Below are 25,700 nucleotides of genomic sequence, written 5' to 3'. Positions count from 1 at the left end.
CTATAGTTTTTAAAGTAATTATACATTTTATGCTGCCCGTCGCGATACGAAAGTTTGTAAACAAACTCATGAATGCTAAATGCTCGCCACTGAGTCACGTGAAAGAGCAGCAGCGGCATGAGGAGCATTTTTGGTGCAAAGATGGTAATCTTTGCACCAAAAATGCTCGTCCTACATACTCCGGTGAAAATACTGGGTATAGTACCTATTTTGAATCTTATTCTCTAAAGAAAAAATGCAAATTGATTTGAAACGATATACTTGTAGGCACCGCGTGCAGTCCCGCACTCACGCTTTCCTCCCCGCCGGCAGCGTACTTTACGTAGCAAATCTGATTAAATACAAAAACTAACACAAAATGAATATCGAATAGAATTTAATACACAATTAGCAAAAATTCGAGTGTTTGTCCAATTCCGCAAGTCTAGTCGCGCGCCGCATTAACTAGCTCGTCCGGCCGCCGCTGCTCGCCACTGCTCTTTCAGTGTGATTTGACCCTTATCCTAAAGTGTTATCCAAAATTTAATTCAAATTGTAAGTAATAAACGTAGTAGACTTGTTTAGTGGTGTAAATAAGAACAAAAAGTGTTAAATTTCGTAACCCAGGACGCGGTCATTGCAGAATTTTTTTTCCTCTAAATCTCCTATTTTTGTATCTTCTATAATTAAGCTTCTTCTCCTTGGGGTTCCTCTTCTATCCGAAGTTGGACTACGTGATGGCAAACCATGACGCTCTAAAAAGCAAGGTGGTGCTGATGGTTTAACTATTTTATATTAAATTCTTTAACCAGGACCTTGTACAAACATTTCATTTAAGTATACAACATTCATTTGTACAAAGATTTTACCCTGGATGATGAGCTTCTTTCCAGTAGCGTAACGTCGATTTTTAACCTTTTGGTGCCACCTCTATTTTCAGATTTTCACGATTACAAAAGTTATTCTCCATTGTGTTTTTATTTTGGCTTCCCTTCACCATCTTTGTGTTGTTCAGGATATCGTTTTCTCAACAGTGGAATTTATTTTCTAATTTAAAAAAAGCAATAATTGCTGTGTCGCCCGGGGCCATAGCATCTCAATTCGACTGTATGTTCTTTTTAATGTATGTTACGCGTTAAATTTATAAACCGATTTTGATGATTCTTTTTTTGTTGGAAAGAGAGTACCTCTCTAGTGGTCCCATTTAAATTTAATATTCTTAATAATTACTAATTCTTACTAATTCTATAATTATTAAAATGGAATATAAAGAAAATATTCCACTTCTAAGGGTGGCAAACTAGGGGATGAATGACTTTTGAGGTCGGTTTTCTAAGTAGTTCTCAGTGTATTAATTACCTCTACATTTATAAATCGGTCATGACATGAGATTCTTCAAAATGGTACCAAATCCACCTCCCTAAAGCGTCCAGTTTCTTGTGATTTTTTTTTTAAATAAATTGACTTGCTCTTGACCACTTGACACTTTAGTACCTACTGGGGCAAAGATGGGATAAGGGTCTACGATGGAACGAGCTGGCCCAGAATATATAAGCTTATTTATTACATTATTCCCTTTATTAAAAGCCCTTTCTTAATTCAGTTTGCTTCCACCACCCGCAAGATACCTAGTTTATCTCTACAGTAACTATATGCTATCTAATTGTCATTAATCACAATTGCCTCCCGATACGTAAGCACTGCTCGCTGTATTCTAATTGAATCATTTAATGTTCCAGGTGGAGCGAGAAATAGCAATAATGAAGCTGATCGAACATCCGCACGTGTTAGGACTTTCAGATGTTTATGAAAATAAAAAATATTTGTAAGTAACCAATCTATTCATTCTATGCATTTCGCAACTGCCTCCGTTTCCGAACGGTTACCATGCCGGACGGTTACCAGAACGGTTACATTTATTTCTCTCGTGAGTTTGGGTGTAATTTGTGGTTGTCTATGTGTGTGTCCATGGCACCCGCGACACAGGGTTTCCCTAGTGCGGGGCTATGTTGAGTGTGTGCGTTATAAAAAAAGCTTAGAAACTGCTTTTGGAGAGGTTTTTAGGCCAGACGCAAAGAGTGAGGACCTCCTACATGCAAGCTCCATCATTATGTTTTCCATTGCAGTTAAAAGACGACCATTAGTAAATTGCACTCTTAGGCTGTGTACAGATCAGGCAAATGCCCTGCATATACGCTGCGCGCGTACAGGTAAATACATGTTAATGTGGCGTGAGATGCACTTGTGCAGCTCGTGAACCTTTCGCAAACAGGTGCATTTGCGGCACATTCGCCAGCATATGCGCATCCTTATCGTATCATATGGCGTACACTATAATGCTTGCCATCGTCGATAGCTGCCCATAGTGCGTCAGACGTACAGGAAAGGTATGGTTCGTACCTAAAACACATGCCTTGAAAAGTTAATAAATACAAAATAACCTTGAAGAGTTAAAAAAATAAAAATAAAAGCGGCTTTATTTGACATGCAAAACACATAAATTGAAAAAAAAATTAATGAAAATGAATTCAAGTTAAAATAAGAAATAACAAAAGCATGTCAAAAGTGTCCATGATATAGCATCAGAGGACTATGCTAATTACCTAGCCTTCACTGTTATTCTGCCATGGCTCATCGTAAGTTTTTGCTGTGCCCTTCAGATTCCATAATGAACTGTAACCTAGATTTAAGTTTTTCCATCCTAATACTGTATTATGGTTGATGCAAATAAAGAATAAATCGGAACACCACAATCCAAATACACCTACTTATGTTACTTGTTACGTACGCGCTGTATAAATGAAGTATCGAGTCGGCGGGAACCGCACCGAGCTAGCTCAAGTTCACAAAAAGTAGCTCCAGTTAACTCGTTGTGGGAGTAACTCGAGTTAAATAACTCGACCCGCCCATCGCTTTGCGATGGTAGTTTTAATGGTACTGTTTTTAGAGGAGCGTGGGGGAATGGGCACCTACTAAGGAAAATTTACAATAAAAGTCATAAATGCAATTTAAATTTTTATTAGTTATGAACGTACGCTTCACGTATCTGGGTACTAGATAATCACAGAGAAAATATGAAACTAAAATAAAATATGTAGTTAAAAAAGAAAAACTAAAACACGTCATTCGCTCTCATTACGTCACAGAACGGGAAATGGGAGCCGGTAAAATCCCGGAGCATTTATATATGTATAATCAGTCTGAAAAAAAATTAAAGTAATAAAATATATAAGTTAAAAAGTAATGAAAATAAACAAGAAAGTGTTAACGGAATATGCAGTGAATATTGCAATGCATCAATGGGATAAGGAGGAAAATAGCTCTCATTACCCGCGTAATATCGAATTGAAAAAGGAATAAAAGACTAAAAACCATTGACTTACAAATAAATCGACGACGGGTCTAACACAAAAACCACGAAAAAAATGTCCCAAGTCAACCTATTCGAAATTTAAATTGTAATGTCATCGCAGTATCGCGCTGTCAGTAGAACAAATGAAGACTAAAGCGGAGTGTCGCGCTCTGTATACGATTTTAGCGCCTTACAAGTGCGGACACTTTTTAGCGCGGACCCGACGTCCATATAATTGTAAGTCAATGCTAAAAACATTTATATTTTCTATTCTATTTTTAAAAAGAAGGATGGCTTCTCTTTTAGAATTTTGCCAATGTCTAGTCAGTCATGGGAGTTACACTTTTATTTATTTTCCAATGTTTAAACATTTAACGCTGCTCTTTAGTCTATTCCAATTCTGAAACAATACAACACGACACAATATAGGTACCATCACCATTAATAATATAAATAAAATAAAAATAAATAGTGTTATAATTTAAGTTTGTTAATACTAATAAAATCAGTAATTAATTTCAGTAGAGGATTTGAAAAGACATATAGCAGAAACTGGAAATTTACGGGACGCGGAATGGACGGTGGAAGACTATCGTAGATGGGACAAGTTCTGGAAGGGCAGCTGAAAAATATATGGTCTGGGGTACCTTCATCTAGGCCACATTCACAAATTGAGTTATCCCGTATTCTAAGTTTTGCCAGATGGACCGGGGTGCAGGCATAACCAAGGCGAAGTCGGCATATCGTAGAAGTTATAGATTTACTGAATCTTTTAAGGTTAAAAAACCAAGGTTTTTTGGGGATACTTATTTGGATATCAGCATAGTACTTGCCCTTGATAAGCTTGATTTTATTCCACTCATTGCTCCATGAGGAAAACATATCATTGGTAGCTAAAGGCAGGAGATCATAGGTATATGTCCTATAATGATTAAGGCAACCTGTTTGGATAGCGTTTTTCGCCAGTATGTCTACGGTTTCATTGCCTTGGATCCCGCTATGACCTGGAATCCACGCCAATACAACCTGAATGTTATTACTATGGCATTGATACAAGACCTCCTTGATCTTCAGGATATTGTGGAATTTACTTTTACTAACAAATTGGTTTGCCAGAATAGCCTGTAAACAGCTTTTTGAGTCTGAAAAAATTATACTTTTGTTCAGTTTGTGAGATTCAACATAACTGAGAGCTTCAAGTAGGGCAGTAGATTCTCCTGTGAATATTGATGCCTGAGATGGGCATTTACAGTTCAGAATAATTTCATATTTTGGGATCCATACAGCCGCACCGACACAACCATCAGCAGCCAGCTTGGAAGCATCCGTATACATAGTCAACCAGCCCTGCCAGTCCTTAGCCAAGGCCTTATTAAACTGTCTGTCTGCAGCAGGGGAATCTTTGTAAATACCAAAGTCCAAGATTATCTCAGGTTTAAATATTATTACATCATAAAGACAAGAAAAAAGGGGATTTTTAGCGCATTGGAAAACGGGAGAATTGATTTTGATAAATTTGTGGTAACTTTTAAGAATGCAGGGTATATCTTTGATTTGCCAATATTTAGAAGATCTAGTTAGATCAGACAGTTCGTGAAGCTTGGCCAGAAGAGGGTGAGGAGATAGTTGCGCCACCTTGTACAAAAATCTATCAGCGAGAAACTGCCTTCTTAAAAAGAGAGGGGGTTCCACACACTCAACCTGGAGAGCATTTATTGGTGTAGACTTCATGGCTCCAATGATGAGACGGAGACACTTTGATTGGATTTTGTCCCACAAATTGAGGGCAGTTTTATGACACGGTTCCAATAAAAACGAGCCGTAGTCGAAGTGACTACGGATTATGGCATTGTACAATATTTTTTGACAGAATGGGTGGGAACCCCACCAAGTGCCTGACAGGGAGCGGAGAATATTAATGTTAGTCTCACACTTTTTGGCAATAAAGTTTAAATGAGGGACGCCCGTCAATTTGGAATCTAGTATGAGCCCCAGAAATTTGAAATTGTCAAAGATTGTTATACGCTGGTCTAGGATATTGACTGGAACTTGTGGGGTAAACTTTTTCCGGGAAAAAACCACTACACCACTTTTAGGGGCAGACAAAGAAAGACCATGGTCAGTTAGCCAATCGCCTAAGTACTGTAAAGCAGTATTCAGACGGAGACCGATGTCATCCAGTGACGAGCCGTGGGCATAAATAGTCAGATCATCAGCATATTGGAGGATACTACAAAAACTGTTCACTGATCTCTCCAGATCATACGTATAAATATTGTACAGCAAAGGACTGAGAACAGATCCTTGCGGAAGGCCCCTCCAGACGCTCCTTGATGCGACAAAGTTTCCTTGGAAACGAAACAAGCATGTCCTACACGAGAAGAGATTAAAAATGAAATTGGTCAATCTTACCGGGATGCTCAGCTGATGCATTTTTTGCCTGAGCAGGGGAAGAATCACACTATCATAAGCAGCGGAAATATCCAAGAAAACACCAATCAGAGACTCATTCTTTGAGAAGGCCAGGCGAATATCAGAGACCAGGAGACTTATGCTATCCATAGTGCCGCTACCCTTCCTAAAACCAAACTGGCTTTTAGCTAAAATATCTCTATTTTCCAAGAGCCACTCCAACCGATTTTTAATAAGATGTTCCATGATTTTCGCTAGGGTAGAGGATAACGCAATGGGACGATAGTTGGAAGAGTCTGTAGCATTTTTGCCTGGTTTCAAGATAGGGATAACCACATGCGTCTTCCATTCCTCCGGAGGATACCCTGAGAGGAATATGGAGTTAATAATTTCTAAAAATGTCATCTTAGCAGAAGTCCTCGCATTTTTCAAGAAGGAATATGGTATTCCATCTACTCCTGGGGAGGAGTCCTTAAGTTGGTCCAAAACTAGGAGCAGTTCTGAGAACGAGAATGGGTCATTCATACGATCTGGAGAAGCCAAGGCGGCAGCAAATGCAGAAGCCTCCTCTTGACTGGGGACCCATGGAGGGCATAGCTTGTTCACAAAACCATCGAGCCAACATGAAGGATCGAAGCTGGAGGGATCGTTATTGCGTTGAGAACAGCGAAATCTTTTGATGTTTTTCCAAATGATAGAAGGAGGAGAACGGGGTGAAATGGTTTCGCAAAACCGCAACCAACCAGATTTTTTCTTCTCTGAAAGAAGCCGTTTAGCTTGGGCCGCTGCATTCTGGTAGTGTAAAAAGTTATTTGTGGTCATAGAGCTGTTATACTGGATTTCAGCTTCTTTTCGTTTAGTAACAATAGTAGTACACTCGTGATCCCACCATGGAGGGGAAGAGATTAGGCTCCGAGGTGAGTTTTTAAGGGGGATAGAGGCCATTGCGGAAGAATTGATTGATGCTACAAATCTGGAATAGGTTTCTTGAAGAGATAAATCCCCAACACTGGGCAGGGACTGTAGCTCTAAATCCAGACATTGACCATACTTGTCCCAGTCAGCCTTAGACGTGTTAAATTTTAATAGAGAAGAGTGTTGCTTCGATGGAGTGCAGCTGCTTGTTACAGAAACGAGTATGGGGAAATGATCACTTCCGAAAGTATATGGAAGAGTCCTCCAAGAAGAACTGGGCACTAGGCTTGGAGAGCACAAAGTAATGTCCACAGCTCGTCTTGTATCCTGGAGAGGGAAAGATCTACGTGTCGGAGATCCATCGTTGAGGAAACATATATTAAACTCATCAAAGATGTCTAATAAAAGATAGGAGAATGTGTCATTTTTATAGGAACCCCAAGCAGTGTGGTGACTATTAAAGTCCCCAAAGATCATGAGAGGGGAGGTAATACTAGAAAACAATAGATTAAGCTCAGGAATGAGGGAGTGATGTGGGTGGGGAATATAGACAGACATGAATGAGATATTAAAAGCCCTGACTGCAACAGCATTAATTTCATTAGTATTGTGGTCAGGGAGGGAAATTTTATGGAAAATAATTGAGTGTTTTATTAAGATTAGAGTACCTGCGTACCCATCTGCACGATCCTCTCGGACACATGTATAGCCCGGGATACGGAAAAAGGATCCCGGAACCAGCCACGTCTCCAAGAGGACGATGATAACGGGTTTATATTTATTTATAAGGTATATGAGATCAGGTTTTTTAGGTCTAACACTCCGACAGTTCCACTGCAGAAGGTACAGATCCATTGTAAAATTTATTGACGATAGGGGAAAGTTTATTAAGCACGTGGGACGGTAAATCAGTGTCATCAAAACGGGATAAGATATTTAAAAGTGTAGAAAGTAGTAAATCGAGGAAGTTGTCATTATCTGGTGTATTAGACCTATTTAATAAGGCGGAGCCGTTAGGTAAAGAGGAAGAGGGAGTTGCGATTAATTCCATGTGGGTTTGGTTGTCATAGCCTGAGGTTTGGCGGGGTGGCTTTGGTTTCTGGTTTGTTGTTACGGTTTTTCTATATGAAGTGGTGGCTGGACGGGAGGGTTGTGGAAAGGACAATGAGTCAGATGGTATATGTGTGCATGTAGATGCAACGTCGGCGAAAGACCGTCTGACGGCCGGGAAGCGAACAGAGGCTTCTAAGTAAGAGACTTTTTCTTGTGACATCACAAGCTTTATTGACTTTTGCCTTGATAGTTCGGGGCAGTTTTTGTCGTTAGATTGGTGCAAAGCTGAACAGTACAAACATGTTGGGGTGGTTACACTACATGTTTCCCCAGAGTGGGGTTGGGCACATTTATAGCACCGAGGTTTGGACCGACATTGAGCTTTGACGTGGCCAAAGCGGCAGCATTTCAAGCATTGGATGGTGGGGAGGAGATAGCTTTCCACAGGGAGAGAGGAGTAAAACAAGTAAACATGCTGTGGCAAGGACTGGCCAGAGAAAGTGACTACGACTGATTGAGTGGGGATCCACTCAGTAGTATCATTGTGTGACACCTTTCTATTTAGACGGCGGGCTTTAATGATATCGCCAGTTCCTGAAGGTAAGACTAGGCTCTCTACTAGTTCGTCCATTGTGAGGTCATTTGGTATACCTCTGATTACTCCCATGCGGGTAATTATGTGGGTGGGGATGATAGCCTTGTAGTCCGCCTGACCGAGGATTGGATTTTGTACAAAATTGTTTGCTTCATGTGCTGAAGCAAATTGCATTGACAGCCTATTGCGACCAACAGCCTTCAGGCTGCCATTTATAATATTTTTAATTTTATTTTTGAATAGAAATTGGCCAAACTTGACAGGTCTTAGTGTTAAACCACTATCTGGGGCAGACTCCAAACGTGAGACTTGAACTACAAATGGACCTTTATCATTAGTAGAATAAATTTTCTTTTCCTCGGCATTGGGGTGCGTATAAATGGTTTGTATAGATGCCGATGGGGTTACAAATTCAGTAACGAGTTTTTTTGGGGTACTGTTATCAGTTTCTGCTATACAGCTTTTCCGTTTACTACCAGATATTGTAGGAGTAATCGACGTAAAAAGGTCGGGGGATGGCGGCAGCGGCCCCGACTCCCCGGATATATCCGGAGGGTCAGTACCGCCTCCTTCAACCTCCATATCAGACATAAAACTACATATAATTTACCTTCACCACGCAAAACACACACAACACAATAAACGGCACGCACAGATATGGGAAATCTACAGAAATAAACAAATTCGCAGTTCAGAGAGTAAGAAAAGGGTCAACAAAATCTTTAGCAAAAAAAAGAGCACGTGTATCTTCCAATCACTCTGACCGAACCATTTATATTTTCATTGTGATTCCAAGCATAACTTCTAAAATTTGATAGATATGGTGACATAGCTACAGTAAACACAATGTAGTATCTATGCATTTTAATGCTTATCTGGGATGATGAAATTTAGCAAATTTTATAAGCGCGGAGCGAAAAAAACACTCAACCATCTCATACGACTAAACGCGACTCGAACATTGTCGAACGTTAACGAATACATAGGAGTGCCGTTTGCACGAATACGAGCATTGAGAAAGTCCAGTTTAACACGGCTCTCATTACCCGCGGGCTCCCAATACCCCACGTTCCCTATATTATTATTTTGTATTTAGAACTAGATAAAAAAGGAAGGTTGTTATCAAAGGAACATAGGTAGTTCTGGACAAATCTTCTAGCTGAATGCTCACAGCAAATCTTTCATTATGATATTCCTCGTTTAAATATTAAACAGTACCTTTCACTGCGCTATAAACCACGGCTACGCTCCCACAGTACTAACTCTCTGAGTGAAGAAATAAATTTCTCAAAGATGGCGCTACGGCAAAAACCATTGAGTATAACCACTCCATGTTAAAAAATAGAAACAAAGATCTGCAAGAAGCACACTGAATAGAATGAATATTTGTACGGTATTCAATCTTTGTTATTTGTAAGGGCGGAATCGCGACACTGTCCTTACAGGATAACACGAGGGTGTTTTCGGAGTAATTGACGGAATTAAATAATGTTATAAATGTAAAAGTAATATAATATATAAATAAAAGTTGTTTAATTGTAAATAAAAATGTAAAATAAAGTATTTTAAATGTTTTAAATACGTTGTACGGTTTGTTCCGCTGTTTGCATTGTACTTCCGCGGCCGTTTGTTTACTTGTGCGCCTAAGTAGCCAATTAAACTAGAGTTTAACGAACATTCGATCAATTTAGACATAATATATCAACTTAAATACAACGTAATAGATACACAGCCTCAACTAGCTTGTATCTTTACCAATAAACCTTTTATAACTGAACTTATCTATCTATTTAAACAATTAGGCGTATATACTATAGAGTAGTATTGGCCCCTACATCGTTTTGGTCCTTCGAGCCGGATTGTTAGTGCTGTGTTACTCCCTGTGGTAACGAATCGGTGTAGTTGGCCTCCCACAAGCGGGTCTCACCAACTACATTGAGAAGGCGTACATATAGCAGTTAATTACACATTAGCCCTCTCTATCAACTAACGAAGCTTACCAACAGACGCCATGATGGCTTTGAACGCTAAATCGCTTCCTAAACTAAAATCCAAATGTTAATATTAAATGTTTTGATGTTGGTAACTGTCTTAAAAATATAATACAAGGTCATAATACGATTTACCACATCAACAAAATAATTAGAACTAGCACATCTTACTACTGAAAAATAAAACTACAACTAGACCATGTCAATGCAGCAAATCAACGTTCAATGTACGGACAACGGCACATCAGACTACACATTTTTGTTCGAAAATCGCCTCCAGTGTAACGGAACAAGATACGTCAATGTGTAGCTTGATGTGCTGGCGTGTGTACGTAACCGTATATTATTAATAATTATAACAAACTAATGGAGTAATTTCACAAAAAAAATCTTATGGTAGTTAAATATCGTGACATTAAAAAAAATACGGTTTTTAATAAAACAAATGCTTTCTTAATTTCTCACGTCCTCGAAGTCAGTTCATTAATATTTGGTCTGCGATTAATACAGTTTAATGTTTACAGATATCTAGTCCTAGAGCACGTAAGTGGCGGTGAACTTTTCGACTACTTGGTGAAGAAGGGTCGACTGACGCCGAAGGAAGCGAGACGGTTCTTCCGGCAGATCATTTCGGCGTTAGATTTCTGTCACAGTCATTCTATTTGGTAAGTAAACAATAATGTGCCAGACAACCACAATAATTGCGTATATAATAAGATAAGTATGATAACTTCAAACAAACGTAGCAGCGCGGCTAGTATGTGTGCGCGCCCGCCGCGTTCCGTGTACGGATGCACACATTCGTATAATTTCACGTTGCACAGCGCTGGTCGTCTCACACGCCTTTCACGACGCGAGGTGGGCTTGCACACATATAAAACGCATTGATGTGTATGCCAATTACCTGGTCTCAAACTAGGGAAGTCCTACTTCTTGCCAGTGGACCACCTGACTGCTTCACCTGGGTAGATCACGGGCAAGTATTTCTTCCCGTAGGTCACCTCTTACGTATTAAATAGAAATACTCAAAACATATCAGTGGTGGGCCATCTCAAACGTTAACAGTTTGATGCTATGGGTAGCAGAGCAACGGGATTCGCTCAGGGGCACTTGCCTAAACACTCAGACCAGAACTCATTTAGAAAAGTTTCCCAATTTTGTTTTACCAGGAACCCAATACCTCCTTATACAGCGCCCATAGTATAAACTGTTGGGCCACCGAGCTTGTCAATATTTACTTTGTCTTATAGTTTCAGTAACTTTTAGATAGATAAATTATTTATTCACTTCCGTGACAAAAACATAAATATACAACTGCCTCCGTAGCATAACTACGCATAATAGTCGCGACACGCGCGGTAAAATTGAAATAAACGCGCGCTATTGGCTATCGAAATTAGATCTGATTGAGACAACCAATAGTGCGCGCTTATTTCAATTTTATCGCACGCACCGCGACTATCATGCGTAGCCATGCTACGGGGCCAGGTGTGGTGTCTGTAGTCGCCGACAAACTGTACAGTATTGAACTTAATAAGGAAGGGCAAGAAGAACCCTAGCGCCCTTGGGTGTGTGCCTATCACCCTAAGTACCCTAACAGACCCTAACCTACTTATAGTAGTAGTAGAGTTCCTAGTGAAAGAGCTCGTCCAGGGAAGTACCTACTACCATCCTACCTATTTCTGCCACCAAGCAGTAATGTTAGCATCACTGCGTTCTGGTGTTGAAGGGTAAGGGTGGTGGTAAAATTACCGACACATGGTCACCTTATGTCTCCTTTCTAAGACCTTTCGGCACTGCAACTGTTATGGACAGGCGTGTAACTTACCATCAGGCGCACGACTTGATCGTCCCGTCACTTGATATTATAACAAATAAAAGGCGCTAGCCCTAACCATATAAGTGTGCTAAATAAATATATAAATACGTAGAGGATATCTGACTACACTTAGGACATAAGGTTACACTGGGCTTTGAAAACCAAACAGCGGAAGTAGAACGACGGATCACTCAGACGTGGGCTGCATTCGGTGCAAAAAAAACAAACGCTACGTGACCCCTATCCTACATATACATCCGACGACACTCCGGGACTGGACGAGTCGGGCACACGATCGCCAAGTGTGGAAGAAGAGGGAAGAGGCCTACATCCAAGATTGGATAACAAACGGCCGCCATGAAGATGATGATTGCGGAAAGGAAATAAATGGTGTATTGGGATGGATTCTCTCACTACCGGTGTCACAGACTCACAAGACCGATCTACTGACCGCTAAGGGTTCTAGGCTAAAGTGAGAGGAAGCTAGCAGGAGATAAATTAGACTCGACTGCTGTTGAAAGATTGATTTTAATAATAAATTAATTGCTATATATACAATTTTACGATTACGCACACTAATACTAAATTTATCTCTAAAAATCTAAGTGTTTCGTCGGTGCAAAGTGCCACTGAAGGACTTTCTTGTAGCCTGTCTTTCGGGTCTTGCTGAGTAGAATGCTGCTGAAGCACTTTCTTACAATCAATTTTTGGGTCATTCGCCTGCTGAGTGGAATGTTCAAAGGTTACTGTTTGAACATCCAGAGTGCTGTTATCTCATCGGAGTGTAATCCGTTTCATTCTATACAAAGTTCCTACATGTAGCTTAGATTTATGAATTATCTGAATTTCCAGCCACCGCGACCTGAAACCGGAGAATCTCCTCCTGGACGAGCGGAACAACATAAAGATAGCTGATTTCGGCATGGCGTCGCTGCAGCCCGCGGGATCGCTCCTCGAGACCTCGTGTGGAAGCCCACATTATGCCTGCCCCGAGGTGATACGGGTAAGTTCATATTATAGGGCGACGATTCAAAAGATATATGATGATGTTAAACCTCCCTTGCGACTGATTATGCACGTGTGCAAACGGACTTATGCAGGTAGACCGCCCAATGAATTTCAGATAAATCTATTTTGGATAGGGTTTATCTTATTGCATAATAGATGTTGTGGTTCTCGAGATTAAAGAATGTTACTTTTGAAATTAAATTATTTCAGCGTGGTCAATAAAACACCCATACAACTAAACTTATACTCAAGCCAAATTCGACATAGGTTGTTTAATAACAAGATATTGCTAGGAAAGTAGTGATGGTATAGGAAAACAACATTTTGTCAATGATCATTATTTAGGTTAGCTCTGACAACTAAGGCTCAATTTATATTGTTTAGATGATATTGTACATAGTGTAATGAACTTTATGGTCAATTATATAACGTACAAACTAGATAGAAGGCAAAAGTCATGTCGAGCGTATTCCGCGGACTTCTCGGGCATACTCGAGAATGCTCGCACATTCGCGAGAATTCCGCAGCTGCCGTTGGCCACGCCTGGCGAATCCGCGAGATGTGTCGCGAAGGCAGGCGCAGTGTGACGTCAAATGTCGACGACACACTACTTACAGCATTACGGCGCAGAGAAAGATCGCGAATGCTCGAGCATTCCAACGACCTCGCGGGCCTTCTTGCGTAGCGAGGAGAAATTGACGCTTCCGTTTACCTTTCGTCTATCTTTACAAACACGCGCGACTTTAAGCAGCTATGCAAACGCGCGACTGCAACGATACAAACGCGCGATTGCATCACTGCACTTGGGATTTATTATTTATGCAATCGCGCGTTTGTATCATATCGATGTAGTCGCGCGTTTGCATCGACGATCGCTTATAAATAATCGCAAGTGTAATTATGCAATCGCGAGTTTCACGAACGCGTGTTTGCATCTCTGCTAAAAGCGGCGGCTTTTGCAACCACTCTTACCTGGCCGAATAATACAAACACAGACCACATAAATACTTTCTCCGTGATTATAATGTTTGCAAAGTAACTACCTATTGATATATAGGGTGATAAAAAATCACTGGCCATTTTTGTTTCCTGTGCATAAGATTCAGTAATGAACACATTAGTGAAATAAAAAAATCCCATTTTTTTTATGTTAATATTTACCTATAATTTCTAGCGCGTGGTTACCTCAAAATAGTAAACAAAATTAAGCGATCGGCGCCGAGTTCTCTAGACGCCTAGGCGCCGAGTTGTCTAGACGCCTAGGCGCCAACATGTCCCACCGCGCGCGATTACAGACCTGCGCTAACGCATCGCGCGTTAGTTTAATACTTTGTTATCTGTTAAATACATGAATTCGCGCGCTGACTCCGCCCACTGCCTCACACCGTTCTTATTGCTATAGCAACGGCGTCTGCTAATAATCGGGTGCCAATATTGTTCACAATTTTTCGGAAAACTTTGAGACGTCATAACTTATTTATTTGTTAAGTATTTGAAAAAAAATTTTAAAATGGTCATCGGTTTTTTATCAACCTGTATGATTTCTTAAGAAAATAATTCAGTTTTTGATACCTATTAATACTCAGGTACTGCTAGATAAAATAAAAGATAGTAGGTAATGGTAGACAAAATAAACAAAAAAAAACAAAATAAATGTAAGATTTTTTATATTAATTTATGTCATCCAGCATCAATTTCCGATTCCGAACTAGAATTACCATCAAGGAGAGATTGCAAACATTCCAGTTCGAGTAGTAGAACTGGTATGTTTGCAACCTTGATTTACAGGTGATTTCCAAGTTCTATTGGACGAAATTAATCGCGGACATGACTTCAAGGTTATTATTATCAGAGCCTAATTGAATTTCGGGGAAAAATAATTTAATTGTGATAATTTTTTTTAAGGCCCCCCATCAGGGAACCCCGCGGGTGCCATACAACCACAAATTACACCCAAATTCACGAGAGAAATAAATGTAATCTATACTAATATTTCTCCCGGCCCGGCAATCGAACCCGGGACCTATGTGAGGCAGTTTATATTATGTATATGTATTACGTTACTTAATAATAAATTAGTAACTGTAATACAATCTTCGGAAAATCATAAAAATCATGTTTTTGTTTGTTGACATTGATTATTCTACATCAAAGGCTAGGATGTATAAAAAAAATAATTTACGACTAAAACCGACTACGCAGACTGCAGAGAACACCACACACTGTATTTAAAAATAAAATTAAAACATTATTAGCAAGGTATTTAATAAACTTCCACACGAAATATTACAATTCGCAAACTATTTTGGAAGTACCATACAATTTTCCATACAAATACGGTTATAAAAAATCTACAGCTTAAAAATAACTATCAAACTAAAGTATATACCAAATCCCACCAATGAGCATAATTAAATCAACTAATCATAATTAAGTACAATTAACACTTGGCTACTTAACAGAGAAGGCTCGTAGAAATTTTATTTCTCCAAATTAAAAATTATTTTTTCACATTATGAAAAAAGCAACAAATTGATTTTAATACAAAAAAAAAAAACAATTGTGCGTGCCACATTACTACAGTAGTGTAACAACAAAATAAAAGGAAGATACATTAAGTGCGCTCTCAAATTAGACGTTAGTACCTATCGAGTATATAAACAGAAATAGACACGAAATAAGGACCGCCCATCCCTGGCAACTCATCAGGAAAATGGGCCTTATATCACTTTTAAATAGGTATCAACTCTCGTTTGCGCTGAAATCACAAATTAGAAAGCTGAAATAGTACAGCGCCAACAACTGACCTGTAGGTACGTCTCCGTATATTCCAAAAATATTCTGTATTTATTGTAATAAAGATAATACCTCTAACAATGGGGGCTGCTCCATTCGGTAGTGTGGGAAAAATCCCAAAACATCTAATTACAAAACAAACGAAATCACATTTCGTCGGTAATAAAATATGTAATTTTGCAATTTTCGTCCATTATAGCAAAGCTCAAGTTAAACTGGTCGATTTGAAGTGAAACAATTGACGACACCCGTCAATTCTTTCGAATTCAGGCTGGCCAATCGGAGCGCAGTTGTCACAGTAATGATTTGGTAGAATAGATTTCAAACAAATTACATGACATTTCGTCTTTATTTCTGGTTATATACTCGATGATAAAAGCGCTATGTATTGTACGAAAATTGGTATCAGGGCGGCTGCAATGTCAATGCATCCCTATGCTATATGCATCTAATTTGAAGACGCCCTAAACTATGAACATTATTTGTTAAGTAGACAAACAATGATTTATAAAAAATTAATCTAAAGTAATAACAGATCTGAATATAATAGTAATTGTTCCTAGTTATTCTTACAAAATTGTACTTTAAGAGCAAATAGCTTTCAAATCACAGTCAAAGAAAATGGTTTACCAAACTTTTAAAAGTTTAAATGTAATGATAGTTCAAGTTTTAAATATATGCAATACAATCAAGTAATGTTAATATATTAAACAATATTGATAAAGATTTCCAGATACAAAAACAAAGTTGGTTAAAGAGATACAATTATAATTTCATTTTTGGAAACAGAAACCCTGTACCATCAGTTTGTATGAAAAGTGAATAATATATATAAAATTGAATATGTAAAAGTTGCAGGACAATATTTATTCTCTCTGCTTAACAACTGCCATATCCAATATGTTTGTAGTGAAACATATGTTACTTAACTGTCAATAGAGGTTATTGTCCATTAAACATCATATATAATCCGAAATATTACTTAGATATAGGCTTTATATCTTATAAGCCCCAAAAGCTTTGTATCACTGGGTATTTGGCGTTCTTGTAATCTGGAAATTCCTATAATACAAAGTACCTATTTAATCTTCGTCAACTCGTTGTTTTTTGCTCGTATTCGAAGGTGTTTGTGGTGGAGAAATAGTTGGTTCCCGTCTCTTTCCAGAGTGTCTAGCACAAGATGCTGATGCTCTATTTGTACCCGAGCTTTCTCGAGTTGGAGAGAACTGTTTTAACATTTCTACATCATTAAATATCACTTGAGCACCTCCACCACAAGTGGGGACGACGTCTCCCTTGTACAACTTAGTTTCCAGCTCACCATCTGTATCTTGTTCTTGAGAAATCAAACAATATTTGGAAGTCTTCGAATTTGCAATATCTTTGACACTGGTTAACTTTTTGACCACTTTTGAGCTGCTTATACTAGGTTTCATTACTGTACCCATTGGTACCATTTTGCTTGGAGCGTGTTCAACCCAGCCTTTCCCATCAGCTGATAAGGATCTACGGTGCCTCGGATTAGCCACAGCAACTCCTCTACGGGAAGATGCTGGTGTGTGACTAGTCTGTTGACTGAAAGGAGTTAAAAGATGGGCTGGTAGAGCTCTCGGAGTCGACCCAGGGGTAAAGTCACGAACACTAGTCTGAGCTGCCATATCACTTCGCATTATATCTAAGTTATGAATGTTATCACCACGGTCATTCTGGTTTAGGGCTTCAGCAATGATTCTCAAACGGTTCTCTTTGTCTTCAACGACATTGCGTAGTCGCTCTTTCTCGCTTATAATTTCCTTAGCTTTTTCAGTTTGGACCATAATTTTATTATTGTATTTGCGTTCTAGAATCTTCTTCTGCTTTTCCTTCTCAAGCTTGTATTGGCTGAGAAGTAGGTCTTTTTCTTGTAACTCACGTTTTAGAGTGGATGTGTATTCGGTCATTTCAGCAAGTTTTCGTTGGTGAGATATGGAAGCAGATTCAGTAACAGTTAGACGTTCTTCTAAAGCCCTGACACGTCTCTCGGATGCAGCCAGTTGAGCTCGTAGTGAAGAATTTTCACTCCGGACCTCAAGAGACTCTTTTTCCAATTCCAAGAGTGCTGAACGTAGCCTTTCGTCCTTAAGTGCTTTACTCCTTTTCAAAGTTTCTCTTCTTGATAATCGCATCTCCAAATGTGCCACTAGTTCCTTAATAATATGCGAAGCCTGAGAACTATTTAACTCAAGACTTGGAAAGTCAGGTCCTAGGCTATAAACAAGACCTAAATCCAACTCCAGATCTTTAGCTTCCGGTCTAGCTATATGATCCCTAGCAGTGTTGAAGAGTCGATTAGCCTTGCGCCGTCCTGACATAAGTCCTATAGAAGCAGCAACATCATGTATTTGTGGTTTGGTTACTTCCACTTCAGCAGCCATTTCTGCAAATCGCATAACTTGAAGTGTCTCATCATAGTCTTCAGCTCTTGGATTGACACACACTATCATTCGGACTTGCCCTTCTCCTTCAAAAAAGTTTTTGAACAAGTGTGTGATTTTTGATTCTCTGTATGGCACCATATTGTTGGTACCATTAACTTGATTCTCTCTCAACATTTCCATACAAGTTCGGAGGGTCATTAAAGACTTATTGATGTTACCAGCTTCTCGCAGTCGCTGTCCAGTATTTTTTGTCCTGTTTGTCCGTTCACTGCCTGCTAAGTCAACTAGACTGAGCTGACTAATGGAAAGGAACTTCTTGTTTTGAATAACTGCTTCACCAACTTCATCTACTGGTGCCTGCACTAGTCGGATTGTGAAGACCGAGTGACTCCGACTTGACTCCGCATTCAAATTTGTATGAGCCATGCGTTTACGCTTCAAGCCTAGGTAGAATGCATTAAAAGCATCTTCTGCTGATTTAATTTCAACTTCAGTAACTCCATGGACATACATGTTGTGTGCAGCATCTTCTCGTATAATCTTTACAGGTAAGTGTTTAGTATTTGGTGGTCCATCTTCAAGTAAATCAAAGACACTATTGTTGTATATCTCTACATAGGTGACAAAAACACTGTATTGGTTATCTTCATTGATCCCATCGATTTTAGTAATATCCGTTGATGACATGGCTAAATCCGGATTTGAATTGTTCTTTTTACCACTTTTGAATTTGTGGAGTTCCTGTTGCCGCTCCAACATTGCTTCCGCTTCGTTTTGAACATCGAACATGTTCATTTTGTCCGGTTTGAAAACGTATTTATGAGCCTGGTAATCGTTTATAGTTTTAAAAATTATGTTCAGGCATCGAGGCAGAATGCCGCAATTTTGAGGTTCCCCGGTCATGGTAAACGTTTTACCGCTGCCGGTGACACCGTAGGTGAATAATAAACCATTTTTACCTTTAATAAGGCCTTCTACGAGCGGCAAAGCGACTTTATCAAACACTTCTTGTTGCGAGGTCTCAGGCGCGAACACTTCTTTGAAAGTGTATTTCATACTTCTTATATTTTCATTTCTGTAACTCAGAGCTGTAGATGGAGGTGTTAGTAGCACCGTAGTAGGCGATAGTATTTTCATACAGGATATATCGGTCTCCCTTTGCATCGGTCGTAAACGGCAATAAACTTGCACGGGATCGCGTTCCCCATTTAAGTTTTGTCGACTTCTAGCTGGTGTTCGTATCTCGTTTAGTCGTGTTTTCGACTTCGCTGACTTCATTTTGTCTAATTTTCACTATAACACACTATGGAACAATATTTTTAAGTATTTAACAATATTTTCTTCGTTTGCAACGGTTGGTAAATTCAATGCAACGGTCTTTCGAAATTATCAATATATACAGTGGCCGAATTGTATTGGTAAAAGGATGTGTTGCTGTCTCGTTTTGGAATGGACGACGTGTAGAGCTCTCTTTCATATTAACTACGCTCATTGATGACTTTTAAAATTGGTCGAATAATAACTGCCATTTCAATCAGAATATGACATTGTAAGCAATATGTTGCCATTTTATATGTTAGCGAAATGGAAAACATAGTTAAGTAAACGAATTGAAGTATCGATTACTTTGATGGCGCCATAACATTTAAAAGAAGATACACTTCTAATAACGCCTAGAATGATAGTTTCATATCAAACGAACTGTTACAAGTGCTAGCTAGTTTTAGTAGTAGGTTAATTTTCGGTTTTAGTGAACATTTATACAAAAATACAAGTTGAAACGCGTTACTTCCTTGTGGAATGTGATGTTAGTATCTATTTTATGTTTGTCTGACGTATTTTTACACTCATTTACCGCACATTTCGTCATTTTTAGCTAAAATTCTTGATCTGTTCGCGGTGCAAGTTGACCTTGAGCACTAAAGGCCCGCCCGCTCGTGTAGGCCCTTTTGGCGCGCTTCAATTTGCCTCACTTAGCGTGTGCGGACTAGGTTTCTATGCGTTATTATTCTAAGAAGATACAAAAATTAAAATAAAAACTTTTTGAGCTATGCTATTCTTGGAAACACACATTTGAGAAAAATTTTGTTAAAAAAATCTATTTAAATAAATACGTAAACATCTACTTAGAATGATATTATCCAATTTTCGGGACAATCAAAAATTTTAAACTTTTAGACACATTATATGTATAAGATTCCATTTAAATTAATCGTAAATAGGTACATATATACTGTACGAAAATCTCTATAATACCTACTTTTTGTTTATTCTTTTTAATAATTCGTCTGAAAGACTTGAATCCAACAAATTAAAAACTACAGAACTTCCATCTTATTTTATACAATTTTGGGACAATCTTTAGATAATAACCATAATAACAGTTATTATTATTATTTATCGAGCATTGATTGGATAACATTATATGAACAAAAATTAAGAAACTCAACATGTAAAAAAAAGCATGACTACTAAAAACCCGCGCCCCTGTGTCGAAAAAAGAATGTGTTTCGCTTTTTCGATAAATAATTACGCTACACAAATTGAAAAATATATACAAACGATACAAAATTGAATAACAGACACAGACATAATATCTAGACATAACAGACATCCAGACATCTCATCTGTTACTAACGCATAATATAATACACTATTTCAATAACAAAAACGTCTCAAGAAAAAAAAATTCAAATAAAAAGAGAGGAGCGTTTGTCCCCTAGTTTTAGTTAAACTTTTTCTTCGTGAGTTTTAATCTTTATTTATTTTGTAGGGTGAAAAATATGATGGCCGGCGTGCAGATGTATGGTCCTGTGGAGTTATCCTGTACGCCTTGCTTGTTGGAGCCCTACCCTTCGACGATGACAACTTGCGGCAACTGTTGGAAAAGGTAAACAAACCGTTTCTTCTGTAATGTAACTAAAAACTGCAATCGACAATCATATTATTGGGTTTTATACCATCATTATGTGTTACGAATCAAGACCTGATAACTTCCTGAGCCATTTATAGCCCTGTTTTTCGGAAATGAGCGTCTTTTGTGTACATCTCTTCTATTTCTAAAACATGTTTTTATCAGCGAAATATATAAAGAAATAATGCTGCAATCTGATATTTAATCGTCATTTTATGTAAATATTAACGATGTACCCTGTTTTACGGTCGTACTTTGAATATGATGATTAATAACAACAAAAATAATTATTATTTAGAGGTACTCCATTAGTTCCATTCCCTTCTGCAGTCCAAGCTCAAGAATTTTTAAAAATTTTAGGTGAAACGTGGCGTGTTCCATGTACCACATTTTGTGCCTCCAGACTGCCAGCAACTATTACGTGGTATGATTGAAGTAAACCCTGAAAAGAGAATGTCTGTAAGTATATTAATTTTTAATCACCCATAATTCCACTGGCCTGAACTTATGTACTGTTTTGTAGTGGTATGAATGAATGCACACGGTAAAGTACTTGTGAGAGAGATAAATAAGGAAATGTATATAAAAACCTTAAGAGAAAAATTTTGTATTTGGAGCAGTAAATTTTTTTAAACAGTTTAAGACAATTATGTATTGCTCAAGTGATCATCAGAAATCCCAATCCTTTTTAAAATGTTTTTGTCGTTACCTTTAATTACAATTAACGACTATTATATCTAATATCCTCATTTCAGCTGGCAGAAATCACACGACACCCGTGGGTAACGGCAGGTGGTCGAGGAGAACTCGAACAAGAGTTACCCATGATGGAAGTGGTCCAGACTAGGGTGCTGCCTTCTGCGGAGGCTATAGATCCTGATGTACTGCAGGTAAGCCTTAGAGAACGTACCATGAACAACAAGTCCCAAAGATCAATTGGCTTACAGTGGCAGTGTCATTAAATCTTGCACAAGTATAATAGCAAATTTAAAAATATTTTTTTTTACATAGGCACACTATAATTTTAAGCCCCTTATGTTGTCAGATAATGAATTGTACAGTGTAGAATTCTTTCAAGGAAATTGCAATTTTTATTTATTTATTGAACACAGATATATTTTTTTTATTTCAGGCCATCTGTAGTTTGGGATGTTTCAAACAACGCGACAGATTGATACAGGAACTTTTAAGTCCACAGTAAGTAATAATAATAATGCACACACTCAACATAATAAGAATAAGAAAGTATTCATAAAGAGTCCATTTTATATTCTGTTCGGCTAGGGTCAATGACCACACTTAGGTACACGGTATTGAATCAAAGTATAGATATTCTATATATGTGAATATTATGGATAAAAAATATTTTATTCAAAAACTACCAATAACTCAAGAAATCCATACAACTCAAAAAATATTTAGAATATAAAAGGAAGCATTATTTCATTGCACTGTTAATACTATAGTGTATTAACTCGAAAGTTGTATATTTTGGGAATCATATTCTTACAGTACCTTACGTACCAGTAACTTATGTCTCAAGATGACGGGCGCAGTTGCAGCGCCCCTCAGATCTTTGCGATTTAAGACTGAATGGCACTGACAGGCGTGTAACTTACCATCAGGCGCACGACTTGTTCGTCCCGTCACTTGATATTGTAAAAAAAAAGGATAGATGGAACCTAGAAGAATGATAAAGGCTACTTTGTCAAAAATCTTAAAGGGGATAAGATAGGGGATGAAAGTTTGTATAGAGAACCAATAATTTTTCAAGTAAGTAGTGCAGTAGGCTACTCGAAGTACTAAGTAAGTAGATTATTTTATGCAGACAAAATCGCGGGCACCAACTGGTTATTATAAAGATAAAAATATGATAAAAAATTTATTTTATGCAAAAATTTTATCTAAATACATCAATCTTATTAAACAAACTTTTATTTACATACATGCGCCAGACTATCGCAAACAGTTAAATTATTATATGTTTACATTACTTTATTTAAACTTAGTAGTGCAAATTAATCTAGGTGATACCTAATTTAAGTAAAATTGTTTACTTGTATCTTAGGTATCCAATAAATATATAAAAATAAAATAACACAGATTAAAACCCTTCCATCCACAGCCACAATACAGAGAAAGTGATATACTTCCTCCTTCTGGAGCGCAAGCGACGGAGGCCTGCGCGCGACGACGAACCAAGACCTCCAGCCCTCGGACCTCCGAGTACCGCGGCTGACCCGCCAAGGAAACGGCTTGATACCTGTCGGGTGAGTAGCTATCACAGAACAATAAATACAGTAGAAGTGCTTAGTTTGTGTGGTATGTGTGCCAACAGTATGCGAAGTTCCACATACTTGAGCTCAGTCCGCCATTTTCGTTTTGTACGTCATGGTTGTGACAATTATCTCGCGCAAAACCCCGAAAGTCGCAGAAAAATGCCTTAATTTGCTATTTTGGAGTACAAAAATGAATAGTCGCATTTGTAATAATTATCTAGGGTAGTTCATTTTAATAAACTTTAAATTTTTTGTTCATCGTAATATTTTTTTTGTTACATGAAACAAAAGTAAGTCTTATACTGCTACAATATAGTTGCTTCTTTTTTGGACAACTAAGTAAACATCTGGAATTCATTGTACAGAATCAACATCTAAAGTTTATATGAAAGGCAATCTTTACCTCCATCCTTTTTACTTTATCTTCCTAATTTAATTTCCTTCCTCCTACTTTCATCTGCACAAGCTCATCTTTCCTCTGACATTAGAATTAACCTTGGTTAGAAACCAGTGGCCTACACTTGACGCTGAATCCAGTTTGTATTCCTACACAGGTAAACGGCCAGTCAGCTCACTTCGGTCAGATAAGCGAAGGGTCGCCAATTACGCCTAGAAGGTCACAATTCAGGTACAGTTTGGCATAACAAATACATTGTTAGTTTTTTATAATGCCATTGTTTGGAAATAAAGAACTATGTTGCCTGTTACTGTCTTTGGTACTTGGTACTTGGTGTAACGGGCTGGTACCCGCAACTCGACGTCAAGGCACCTATTTTGCGTGTGGTGGGTGCAGGGTCCTACTCGTGCCACCCATGCTCCTCCAGGAATCTCAGCAGCCTCCTCGGTTTGCTGAAGACTTCGGGGAGCGGCCTTGGCACTCCAAGGTACTTCGCCCTGTAGTTGGCCACGCCGGAGCATTGTAGTAGGATGTGCGCAGCCGTTCTGATACGTCTGTGATACCTAAATTGAAAAGGTGTTTATTGTATAGGCCATGACTCGTTAAGGCAGCAGTTAGAGTGCGAAGTTCTTGTCTTTTATGTTTAATAAATATTCGAGATAGACTGGCATTGAGCGCTGGAAGTGCTTCCCTCGCCTGTCTACAAACCGTAAGGGTGGTACATGTATTATTATGTGAAGATTTTGTACCTTTGTGTATAGTTGTTCTGGACCATTGGTAGGGGGGGGACACTATAGATTCTGGTCCTACAGCGTCTTTCTCCTGTTACTGTCTCTATGAACATATTGTTGTTTAAAATTTAACTTTTTTTTTTTCATCAGTTAACTAGTATAGGTTAAGAGGTGGCTAAGGGCGCTTTCATATTAGATTATAGGAGTGGTGCAGTGGCGCCACTGCAGCGCCACTACTAATTAACCAACTTCAATAATGGTGGAGATTCTCAATTCGACCGTGTTATTTTTGTGTTGGAAAGGGGGTACCTCTGTAACAGTCCCATTTAAATTTGAAGAATACATTCCATCTCAAAGGGTGGCAAACTAGGGGATGGATGCGGTTTCGCGCACTTCCCGGTATCCGTTTTAAATAAAACTTGGCAAATATATGTAATTCCACGAGCTTTTGAAGTCGGTTTTTTTGTTAATAAAAATGCTACTTGTAATTGTCTTACAATATTTAGAAGTCATGACACGCGCTCGCCACTTTTGCAGTCACAATTAGGGCCAACGCAAACCAGAAAACGGCAAGGCCTCTGCCGATAAAATTTATTATTTATAATGTATTATTTTATGCTACTACAATTGAAATAAGTTATAAATTTCAATGCTCTGAGACGCAGAGATAAATGTCCACAGGTGCTCCGGGGTCGGTATGAGAGCTTTGCAATTTATGCCTTATCGCAATTGAAATAACTTAAAATATATTTTGATAAATTTATTGTCCTCTGCCACATCTGCGTCGCCACTGCAGAGCTTCTATAAGCGTCTAATTTGAAAGCGCCCAAGTGTCACTTGAAATCTGTCGTAGTGTTGTATTAAATTCGTGAGGTTGAGAACAGGTTTGCCCGCAGCAGGTCGGCGTCGTCCCGCCGCGCCGAAGGCCGGTCCTCACCGCAGCTGCCTGCCAGCCCTCCCAGTGAGTTTTCCTCCTTATTAACTATAATTATCAGTGATCAGAACTGAGGCTGACTGAGGTTAGCTAAACTAAAGAATAATG

General features: G+C 38.6%; 2 protein-coding genes across 2 annotated transcripts in view; one reads left to right on the top strand and one right to left on the bottom strand.

Moving 5' to 3' along the window:
- Positions 1-25,700, top strand: part of LOC113232141 (serine/threonine-protein kinase BRSK2) — a 71,174-nt gene that overhangs the window by 24,875 nt on the left and 20,599 nt on the right. The window contains exons 3-12 of the mRNA XM_026466778.1: positions 1,719-1,804; positions 10,822-10,962; positions 12,969-13,119; positions 21,111-21,227; positions 21,612-21,710; positions 22,007-22,141; positions 22,384-22,448; positions 23,377-23,521; positions 24,085-24,158; positions 25,555-25,619. Coding sequence (XP_026322563.1) covers positions 1,719-1,804; positions 10,822-10,962; positions 12,969-13,119; positions 21,111-21,227; positions 21,612-21,710; positions 22,007-22,141; positions 22,384-22,448; positions 23,377-23,521; positions 24,085-24,158; positions 25,555-25,619 — 1,078 coding nt within the window. The remainder of the gene's footprint in view (positions 1-1,718; positions 1,805-10,821; positions 10,963-12,968; positions 13,120-21,110; positions 21,228-21,611; positions 21,711-22,006; positions 22,142-22,383; positions 22,449-23,376; positions 23,522-24,084; positions 24,159-25,554; positions 25,620-25,700) is intronic.
- LOC113232113 (kinesin-like protein KIF23) lies at positions 16,191-19,615 on the bottom strand. The gene has a single exon (XM_026466746.1). The coding sequence runs from the start codon at positions 19,613-19,615 to the stop codon at positions 17,003-17,005; it is 2,613 nt and encodes an 870-aa protein (XP_026322531.1). The 3' UTR covers positions 16,191-17,002.

This window comes from Hyposmocoma kahamanoa, unplaced genomic scaffold, assembly GCF_003589595.1.
Source record: "Hyposmocoma kahamanoa isolate Upper Pololo Valley unplaced genomic scaffold, ASM358959v1 67, whole genome shotgun sequence".
In the NCBI taxonomy this organism is placed as follows: Eukaryota; Metazoa; Arthropoda; class Insecta; order Lepidoptera; family Cosmopterigidae; genus Hyposmocoma; species Hyposmocoma kahamanoa.
This window is presented reverse-complemented; position numbering and strand designations above follow the sequence as displayed.

What these genes read in the sequence shown, in the direction of transcription:
- LOC113232113 (XM_026466746.1), bottom strand. Translation starts at nt 19,615, where the DNA reads ATGAAGTCAGCGAAGTCGAAAACACGACTAAACGAGATACGAACACCA.